The 10455-nt window shown below is 51.7% G+C and overlaps 1 protein-coding gene across 7 annotated transcripts in view; it reads left to right on the top strand.

Moving 5' to 3' along the window:
- The window catches only part of BANP (BTG3 associated nuclear protein), a 164772-nt gene that overhangs the window by 135358 nt on the left and 18959 nt on the right, over positions 1–10455 (top strand). For 6 of the 7 annotated variants that reach the window (XM_066349225.1, XM_066349224.1, XM_066349221.1 and 3 more), the window contains one exon: positions 6656–6799. In XM_066349225.1, the coding sequence (XP_066205322.1) occupies positions 6656–6799 (144 nt within the window). Of the gene's footprint in view, positions 1–6655; positions 6869–10455 lie in introns of all 7 variants that reach the window. The other variant, XM_066349226.1, reaches the window with a different exon arrangement.

The raw sequence follows: 10455 nt of genomic DNA, 5'->3' as shown, positions 1-10455 counted from the left end.
GTGGTTTTGAGATTTCTTACCACGTCTGTTACCTTTTGTCGTTTCTTCGTGTTGTCTTTAGCTGTTGTGGGGCAGCACTGTTGCCCAGCACAGTCTCTAGCCTGGACACACACCTCCACTGAGTGGGACTTTGTGGCCCACATTACTTTTTGCCACTAGGAATAAACCATGTTTGATGACGCCAATTAGATGTGAGGTTACCCACTCAGGGAAAGTGGGGACTGGCAGCAAGGACATCACATTCACATGGACATTCCTACATGGGACTACTTCATAACAAGTGTGCAGATGCCGGTAAGTCAGGAATAAGTCTGCTAACTGAGAAATACAGGTGCGAATGCCATGTGCGCTGAGCCAGGCTCCGAATCACCTTGTCACCTACTTGTGGCTCTGTTGGTCTCAGTCTTAGACTTGAAACAGGGTCTTGTGGGACACAGGGGTAGCTAACGACACATTGCCCGGTCAGTGTTTCTGTAGCGGCTCCTACGCTGTGCTGGGATACCCAAGAACGTAGCTATACATTCAGTAGCACAAAGAATTGACAATTTGAGAAATGTTGTGAAGATCAGGGACAAAGACAAATGGTATAGAATCCTTGAACCCAAGTGGTTCAGTCACTAACTTCAGACTTATAGACCAGGTGAAGCAAAGCAACCTGTGCAGAGGCGATAAGGAACTGGCGGCCCCACCCCTGTCCTAAAGAAGCTGCACAGTCCATGTTTTCACCAGTGTTGAGAATTGATAAGAACAGTGGAATCCTTGTGTCCATTCCCAGGTCAGCAAAGTGAGCTCGCACATTGGATTTTATTTGCCAGGTCAGGAAGCTGTGTATATAGCTACTCCAAAAGGAGGCAAAGGGATGACCATTGCTGGACAACAGTGTCCCAACATGGGCCTACAAAAGGCCAGGGTCTCCTCTACCTTGCCCCGGCTTCTCTAGGCCTCCCAGCCAATCTGAAAGGACTGTGTTCCTTTTAACTAGTTAAGTATCCTGGTCATGGGATGCCAGACAGAATTTACTTGAGCCATCAGCCGTCTTGCTGTCCTCACAGAGTCTTAGAAGCTCTGCTAGCACTGAGCCCTGCTCTCCTCTCTGTAACCCACCCCACCGCCACCCTACATTGGTCTTCTCTCTTGCTGTCTCTGGGCCTTCTTGTTCTCTCGGCCTGTGACACTCCTTCTCGTCCCTCTCTTTCCAGCCAGGCCATGCCCACCTGTCCACAGAACTTACCTGAGTCTTTGCAGGTGAGAGAATGGGACATTTTCTCACTCTGAGAACACAGTTCACTTTGCTTTATAGTCTGTCTTCTAGAATGTAGGCTCTTGAGGTCCTTTGTCTACCTCTGCACATAGTAGGTCCCGAATAAATATCTGAGTTTGGTTTTCTGGAGAGAAGGAGTTCATGTGGAGGGGAGGACAGTACCGGGAGCATTGGGCTGTAGGCTGGGGCGGGGCTAGGAGGCCTGAAGTCTGACACCTGGTCGGAGCTGCCAAGTGGCCTCCAGAGCATGCAGATCAGTAGATACTAGAGAACATTAGGTGCAGGGCAGTTGCTTGCTGGCATTTGATCTTAGGAGAGTGTTGAGCTAATTTAAGATGACTTAGATGCTAAATTAAAATTCAGAGAAAAAGCAAATGTCTGTATCATTAGTTTGACTCCATATGAGGTACCCTTTACTTGCATTAGATACTCACTATAATCTTGTAATTGAATGTGTCTGCAATTGGCTCATCATGACCAAATCACTGTACTTCAAATATATTTATACTTGTAATCTCTATTTGCTGGAGTTTTCAGTGATGTTTTAGGCATTTAGGGTGTGCGAAGCGCATGAGTGAATGTTCTTGTTTGGCCACTGGGGTCTGGCTCCGATGTAAGGGTGGTGGTCAGGTGCAGAGACCCTTCGGCTGCCGTGGCTTGTCCGTGGTCCCTTTTGGCAATCTGGATTTCTCTCATCACAGAATCCAGGAATGCAAAGGTCCTTTTACAGTTGGCTCAGCCTTGTCAAGAGTGCCAAGGAAGGAGCGTGTCTTTGGGGTCGTGAAGAGGCCCACAGCCCGTCAGGAATGAGCTGCAGTGGCGTCTGGTCTGGAGGCCTGGCTGTGGGATGGAGACCTGGCTTGTGCAGCTCCCCTCCTTCCCACCTGGTCTGTGCCCCCTGTGTGTTTCTCCACTCACACCTCAGGTGATGTTGTGTTTCAAGAAAATCTTTCCTCACATGCCCTTTTATCTTCTAGTTTATCAAGGTATCTTTTTAACCCTTAACATATTCTTCTGAAAACGTACCCTTTGAGTCTCCTAAGCTTTCCTCTGGACTTCCTGGCTCAGAAAGAGCCACAGCAACCCCTGTTAGACGCCAGGAGAGCCTGTGTGAAATACACACGGCACAGTTTCTATGTTCCTTTGTCCTTCAAGAACGAGTTCCTGTCTGACAGACCTGGCCTGTTTTCTCAATTATTTCTCATTCTTAGTCTTTCTTATCAACATCAACTTCATTTTTTTCCTTTTCTCTCTTTCCCTTCCCTTTCCCCTTCCCCTCCCCCTTCCCCTTCCCCTTCCTCTTCCCCTTCCCCTTTCCCTTTCCTTTCCTTCTGTGAGAGGCAGGGAGTCAGAGACAGACCCCCACATGTAGGAAAGCCCCCAACCGGGCAATGCTCTGCCTGTCTGGGTTGCTGCTCTGTTGCTTGGCAACTGAGCTATTTTAGCACCTGAAGTGAGGCCATGGAGCCATCCAGGGCTAACTTTGTTTGAACCATTTGAGCTATGGCTGTGGGAGGGGAAGAGAGAGAAAGATGGAGAAGAGGGGGAAAGAAGCAGATGGTTGCTTCTCCTGTGTCTCTTGACCAGGAATCAAACCTGACTCTTCCACACACCAAGCTGACACTTTATTGCTGAGCCAACTGGCCAGGGCGCCGATTTTGATTTATTTAACAAATATTTATTGAGTGTCAGGTATGGTGCTAGACGCTGGGATTTTGGTGGTAAATAAAACAGGCTCTAACAGGCACCCCTCCCACCACCACCCTCTGCCATCCTGGAGTTCCTATTTCAGAATGGGAGTGGGGTGCGACTGAGCAAATACTGGAGCAGGGTGCACCGTGCCCCAGGGGTGGCCAGGGCTCCAGAGAGCCACAGTAGGCTGGTGGGAATCATGAGGTCCACTCTGCTGGCTTCCTTTTCTTGGAGGAAGAGGAAGGTAAGGGCGGAGAAGGAGGCCGCGGGAGGAAGAGCAGAGGGGGATATGAGGGGGAAGGGAAGAACAGAAGAGAGGGAAGCAGTGGGAAGAAGAGCAGAGGAGAGGGAGACAGGGATCTGCCAGGCTGGGTACAAGGGCTGGCCATGGGCACAGGGCAGCAGAGAGTGGGTGAGTCTGCAGTGGGGTCTGTGGGCTCAGCTTAGGGTGTGCGTAGGTGCGTCACCCGCTTCTGCCTACCCTGTGAGTCTCTCCCAGCCTTGCCCTGACTTGGAGCTCAACCTCACCTGAAGTCACCTACGTGACTGATCCTGGGGCCTCCTCTTTCTGGTATGTGGCAAAGCCTTGAGGCCACAGTGTGCATTGTGACAGTTGGAGCAGATCCATCAGTTCAGTTTGCTCAGGTTAAAGAAATATGACATTTTACATGTCATTTTTGAATGGGCTTTGACAGTTTGGCCCTTCATGCCAAAACAAACAAACAAACAAACAAACAAAACCACTTCCCCTGTCCTCTGATGGGCAGAGGCTCCTAAAACACATCCACGACTTAATACAGCTTTGTGTCTCCCTTTTTTCAGGTCCCAGCTGTTTTTTCTGGATTAGAGTCCTTGACCTTCTGTTTGTGCTGGGAGTTTGTGGAATAGAGAGCATGTCGGGATGCTTGCTGGAGGGACCTAGGGAGCCCTCCTGGGTCTTGCTTTCCGTTCTTAAGAATCACTGGTGCGCCTGACCAGGCAGTGGCGCAGTGGATAGAGCGTTGGACTGGAATGCAGAAGACCCAGGTTCGAGACCCCGAGGTCTCCAGCTTGAGCACGGGCTCATCTAATTTGAGCAAGAGCCCACCAGCTTGAACCCAAGGTCGCTGGCTCCAGCAAGGGGTTGCTCAGTCTGCTGACGGCCCGCGGTCAAGGCACTTATGAAAAAGCAATCAATGAACAACTAAGGTGTTACAACGCGCAATGAAAAACTAATGATTGATGCTTCTCATCTCTCTCTGTTCCTGTCTGTCTGTCCCTGTCTATCCCTCTCTCTGACTCACTCTCTGTCTCTAAAAAAATAAATAAAATTAAAGAAAAATAATCTATTTAAAAAAGAATCACTGGTGCTTTCCCAAGCCATGAGGAGACTGATGCCCAGCGGAGGCCCTCCTGGCCACGCAGAGGGGGTGCAGGGGTCCTCAGCTGTGAGCACTGGGGGCCGCGAGAATGCTATGGGGAAAACCCCAAGCTCTGCTGTCGCCTAGCTGCTCCCAGCGGAGCTGGCCTCTCAGCTGGCTGCGGCCACGCCGGCTGCTGCCTGAGGCTGCTCAGCCTCACAGGCCACATGGGGGGTGGCTGCACCCCTGCTGATGGACAGGACCATGTTGTATTCTCTGATCATGAAAGATCTGGAGAAGAGTAGGTGCTAGGGAGAAGAAAATGCGAATAAATTTAATTTAAAAAGTAAAATACCCCCTCCCCCCAAAAGTATCAAGCAAAAATAAAAAAATGTGAATAATAGAAGGGACTTCAGTTTTCTCTAGTTTTTTTTTTTAACCTTTCAGGAACTCAGTGCAAATGGTTTATTTTAATAAAGAGCCATTGTTTTCAGCTCAGCCCTTTGGGACTCAGAACCCAGTCCTTGTGCTCAAAGAAGGCAGTTGAGGAAATGGTGAGCATAGTTGTGTGCATATCCTGTGGCTACCGTGACATGGCCACACACATTATTCTTTCATAGTCTGGAGGTCAGAGGCCAGCGTGTGTCTCCCTGGGCCAAAGTCAAGGTGTTTCAGGGCTGGTTCCCTCTGGAGGCCCAGGAGTGAATTTATTTCCTGCCTTTTCCAGCTTCTAGAGGCCTCACAGTCCTTGGTTCATGACCCCGTCCCCTGTCTTCCAAGCCACCATGGCCAGTTTACTTTCTCATGTTGCATCCCTTTGTCCCTCTACATCTGAGAAAGATTCTCTGCTTTTCAAGATTCCTGTGTGACATTGTGCCTACCTGACACTCCGGGACACTCTCCTCATCCTGAGATGATCAACTTAACCCCCTCTGTGAAGTGCCTCTGCCCGCACCGCGGCACAGGCCGCGGCAGTGTGAGCCTGTGTCCTCCACTGGTTTCTAAAGAAACGAAAGGAAATGTAGTTAAGAACTTTCTGCCATCTTTTATTGTAAAAATTGAATTTACCTGTTTTTCCACTGATGCTTTTTATGTTAAAGAAATAGAACTCTTGATACTCTCTTAGAATCACAGCTGTATTTTCATAAGGACCCCGTGCTTGTCTTTCCCAGAGTGGGCAGTCCCCATCTCGCTGCAGAGCGCGTCTTCTTCCTCAGCTCTGACGCTGTCGCAGGAGGCAGTGGCTGAGGAGTGTGGTCATTGTTGTCCCACTGTGGACGGCCCGCAGCGACCCTTGAAGGTGGTGCTATGGGCATATGGTTTGAAGAAGGGGTGGGATACAACCCCCAAGTAGAACCTCTCACAGTTGATGGCAATTCACTGTCGTGGACACAGAGCCTCAGAGACCTGCACCCCCTCCTCCCCATGCTGGCCTTTGGGGTGTCAAGGCACCAGCCTACTTCGGCCGCTAGAGCACTAGGTGGGCTGGGCAGGAAGTGAGCCTGGATGTGGGGGTGCTCATGAGTGGTGAGGTCACCCAGAGCCTGTCCCTGGGGGCCCCACCTGGCCCCCTTCTCCAGGCACAGTCCAGGGCTCTGACCCTCGTTGTCATAGGGGTTTGTTCACACATTGGTGATTTGTCTCTGGAAGCTGGTCTCGTTCTACCATTCTCCTTCGTCAGTGTCCTCTCTCCTGACCACCGCTCCTTACCCAGAGGTCTTCTTGACTCCATCTCGTGTGGGGTTTTGTAACTCACACATGTTTTTGCTATTTTTAAAACTTGATGGTCAACTCTTGAGGGGCTTCTTCATCACCCCTGACTTGCATATGCTTTGGGGGCTCTCGGAAGGCCAGTGAATGTGTCGAGCCTGCAGGTCGAGGACAGGCTGCCATCTCCTGTCCCCTGCTGCCCTCTGTGTCTCCCCTTCCTGTCCACCTGGACAGTCGTGATTTCCAGGAGGTCTTCAGTGCTTTCCCTCCTGCTCCGTACCCACCGTCTCTCCATCCCGGTGTTGTCAGGCATGCCTTGGCCACGTCCCCAACTCACTCTTCAGAAATTTGAGCTGGTTGGTTTTTCTATAAGGCTTAAAAAGCCATCTCTCTGTCCAGTATGTGGATGTTTGAGGGAGATCCCTTGCAGACATAGTGGCACAGCCTGATCACACACACATATATTCATACATGCTCACATCACGCACATGCAGTTGCCACTCAGACATTACTCCAGGGTGATGCACAAGACAGACAGCCCCCACAGTCTGGGGAGCAGTTCTGGGCCGTCCTCCTTGGTTCATGCCATCGTGGGGGAGCCGAGTGCATGGCGCCCAAGGTGGTGCTGACGGAGTCTGCTTTGTCTCTCCAGGTGCTGCAGGGGGCCCAGCTGATCGCTGTGGCCTCTTCGGACCCTACTGCTGCAGGAGTGGACGGGTCGCCTCTCCAGGGCAGCGACATCCAGGTCCAGTATGTCCAGCTGGCACCAGTGACTGACCACACCACGGCAGCTCAGGTGGGTCCTGCCTCTGTCAGTGGACAGGTCCTGGGTCTTCTGCAGGTGTGAACACAGCTTGGGAGGAAGGTAATTACCATTGAAAGATGCATTATTTAGACATAGACATTGATTTGGAATTAATACTTTTTTTAAGTGCTTAAAAATGTGTAGGTGAGAGGCTAGATCCTGGCTTAGGTGCCAGTCTCAAACTGATTCTTAAGCTATTCTATCTTGTGCAAATGTTTGTGTATCAATTCAGAGGCAAAAAATTAAGCTCTGCTCAAATCTCCTTTTCAAGTGAGGGGTCTCCGTTGACCTGAGACCATGCTGCCCTTCTGTGTGGGGAGCACCCAGCCCAAGGGTCGGCACCCCTGCAGGCCTGGCCCTCGGCCTCCACCCTACCCCCAGGCTGGTTTACGGGGCACTTGCCTCTGAGCAGCCCTCTGCTTCGGGGTAGAAGTGCAGGATGGTCTGGGGCTTGTACTTGGTCCTGGGCACAGTTTGGCTAGGTTTCCAGCTTCCCACCCCACACTTGGGGCGGGCAGCCTGACAGCCTTGTTGGGAGCTTTACATGTGTAAAGCCCACCTGTATTTGCTATGTGCTTATTCAGAGTGTGACAGAGCGCAGTGAGCTTCCCACAGAAACCTCTCGTCATCCGGCTTCGCTGCATCTCCTCCTAAGCTGCCCCTACGTGTTCTTTCCTGGGAGCACTGGAAACCAGCCTTCCCACTCCGTTTGGACACTTCCTGAAATGCCACATGAGGGGGTCGCTTCTTTAGATATTTGAAGTGTCCATGGATCTGCTCCACAGTGAATGTGCTTGGTGGAGCGAGCAGTGTGGCCTCTCTCTTCAGGGTCCCCCTGGGTGTGGGGGACACAGGCCTGCTCCTTCACCCTGTGATACTAGCAGAGAGAGCTGCCAGAAGCCTAACAGCCTGAGCCCCTCGGGGGACAGTGTGAGTGGGTTCTGTCTGGTTGGCTGTGTTTAGAAAAACCAGTTCTATAGTGTGTATTTTTGTCCCACGAGAGTAACCTAGGGTCGGTCCTGAGAGGGCAGCCTGTCGGAACAGAGCAAAGGCTGCTGGCGACAGGAATGACACAGATGTGCTGGTTGCCTGCATTCTCAACCTCACAGGCTATAGTTTGAATCACTAACTTTACTGCTGAGATCAAGATGACTGCCACTGTGATGTGGGGCTCCCATGCGACCCCAGGAAGGCAGGGAAGGCCATGTCCAGGGAGCTTTGGCCTGCACACAGCCTCGGAGCTGTTGCCCGCAGCACCCTGCTGGTGCTCTGTCCCAGCCTGCTGGGTAAGGGCTCCTGCCCACCCCCTGGCCTGTCCCGCTGCCCTCTGGGTCTGCTCCTGTCCTTTTTATAGCCCAGCACTCGGAGCCTCGTATGGTCTCAACGCCATTAGCCTTTGGCATTTAGAATTAAAGCCCCAATTTGTGTGTGTGTGTGTGTGTGTGACACAGAGCAAGCAACAGAGAGAGGGACAGATAGGGACAGACAGGGAGAGAGATGAGAAGCATCAATTTCTTGTTGTGGCACTTTAGTTGTTCATTGATTGCTTTCTCATATGTGCCTTGACTGGGGGCTACAGTAGAGTGAGTGACCCCTTACTCAAGCCAGAGACCTTGGGCTTCAAGCCAGCAACCTTTGGGCTCAAGCCAGCAACTATGGGGTCATCATGTCTATGATCTCACGCTCAAGCCAGCGACCCTGTGCTCAAGCTGGATGAGCCCATACTCAAGCCAGCAACCTCAGGGTTTCAAACCTGGGTCCTCCAAGTCCCAATCTGATGCTCTATCCACTGCGCCACTGCCTGGTCAGGCTAAAGCCGCAAATTTCTAGGTGGCCCCTCTGCTTTCAAATTTTCTGGGTGTCATTCGCATTTGTTTCGCTTGCAACCTCATGAGATGGTTGCTGGGAATGGGGCTGAGTGGGACCAAGTAGGTTGCCCGAGGTGGCCCCGGTGGCCTGGTGGCCAGCTGGGTGAACTCAGCAGTCCTGTGAGAACTTAAATTCTTACTCTCCTGACTCATAAAGAGGCTCCAGTTGGCCCAGAGTTTGGGAAGGTGTGTCCTGGAGAAGGGGTACCCCATGCGCCCACACCAGACCCGTCCAGCGGCTCCCACAGCCCAGGCACTGCCCATTCCGAGTGGTGGTGTTCTTCCACACAGCGGTGATCACAGAGGCCCCTCCACTCTGGAGGCCGGCTGAGAGCCCCGGAGCCGGGGAGCGGTTTGTGTGTGTGGGAAGGTGGATTCTTCCCAAGGCTTTCTGTTTGTTGTAGGCTGAGAGTGAGCATATCCTGGGAAAAGGCGCCTGTGCAGGCCCGCCTCGTCCTGCGCGGGTGACCACATTGTGTGAAAAGGTCGTGGTGTAAGGGCTGCCCAGTCTCCACCTGCTGTGCAGGCACAGCCCGTCACACGGTGTGTCCCTCAGTCTGGGGGCTGTGTGGTGGTCATCTTACTGGATTATAGGTTTGTGGTCAGTCTGTGAACAGATTTCAGAGTTGAGGACAGCTTGTGCCCATTTTAGCTCCTGGCCACCTTGGCTTCCTGTCAGTGTTTTTTGTCTTGATTCATCCTGGCACGTCTTGAGAGCTGTTTAATTAGGACAGACAGCAACAGAGCAGTGGATGAGGTGCATGCTTACTGTCCTGGCCTGGAGCCTCTCTCCCCCCGCCCTCCGACTACAGCCACCAACACTCCAATCCACTCCCCCTCATCCAGACACATGTAGGGAAGCCCCACCCGGCCATGTCCCATGCTTATCCCTCGGCCACTGCTCTTGCCCAGCTGCTCCGTGGCTCTCGAGACAGTGTGGATGATGCCTGTGTTGAGTCCTTCCTCTGAGACTGGAAGGCCTCTGCTTTAGGGAAACGCTGTGTTGAATGTCATGTGATGTCTGTGTAGCATTTCAAAAGGGCAGTCTTGAACTGCAGTAGAGGTTGTAGCGCCAGCCCCCACGCCCAGGGACTTCTGCCTTCCGGTCTCTGTGGTTTTCTTTGTCTCTTTCTTTTTGGTCGCCATGCCAGGTCTCTCCAGCTAAATTTCCTGCCAGGAAGCCCCCGTCTGAGGGTCTGATCTTTGAGATACCGTCTTTGACAAATGGCTTAGGGGATTCTAAAAACCCCAAATCTCCATTTGGGGGCCAGTTCTGCGTGGCTGAGATGGATGACTGGTGACTTACTCCATGATTGTATTTTTCTCTTTAATGTCTCTTAGAACTGTGAATATGCATTTAAACTCTTCTTAACATCTGTAATTTATTGTTTAGAATAATAAGTCTTTAAGGGGGAAAAGGTAGCTGTCCCTCAAATGCTTTTCTGGAACATTGGAACAGTTTTTATAAGAAAAGGCAAAATGGTAACTGAAATTCTAGGCAAATATATATATTAGGTTAAGGGTATATTCAGTACATCAAGAGTATTCCCCAGTGATAAGCAGGGGTGGGAATGGAAGTCAGCACACAGGCTTTAGGGAGCCCTGCAGCTCGTGTGGGAGGCTCGGTTGGGAACTGGGCGAGCAGAAGGCCCATAAGGAGGGCCCACAGCCTGGACCGTCAGAGCTGCTACAGAGAGGCTCAGGTTCTCGGAGAGTCACCGCTCGAGGCAGGGGAGAACTTAGGGCCCAGCCCCTCCGGTTCTGCTGTGTGTGTTCGCT

Source organism: Saccopteryx leptura, chromosome 9 (assembly GCF_036850995.1).
Source record: "Saccopteryx leptura isolate mSacLep1 chromosome 9, mSacLep1_pri_phased_curated, whole genome shotgun sequence".
Lineage (NCBI taxonomy): Eukaryota > Metazoa > Chordata > Mammalia > Chiroptera > Emballonuridae > Saccopteryx > Saccopteryx leptura.
The sequence above is the reverse complement of the archived record's forward strand: the minus strand, read 5'-3'. Positions and strand labels throughout refer to the sequence as shown.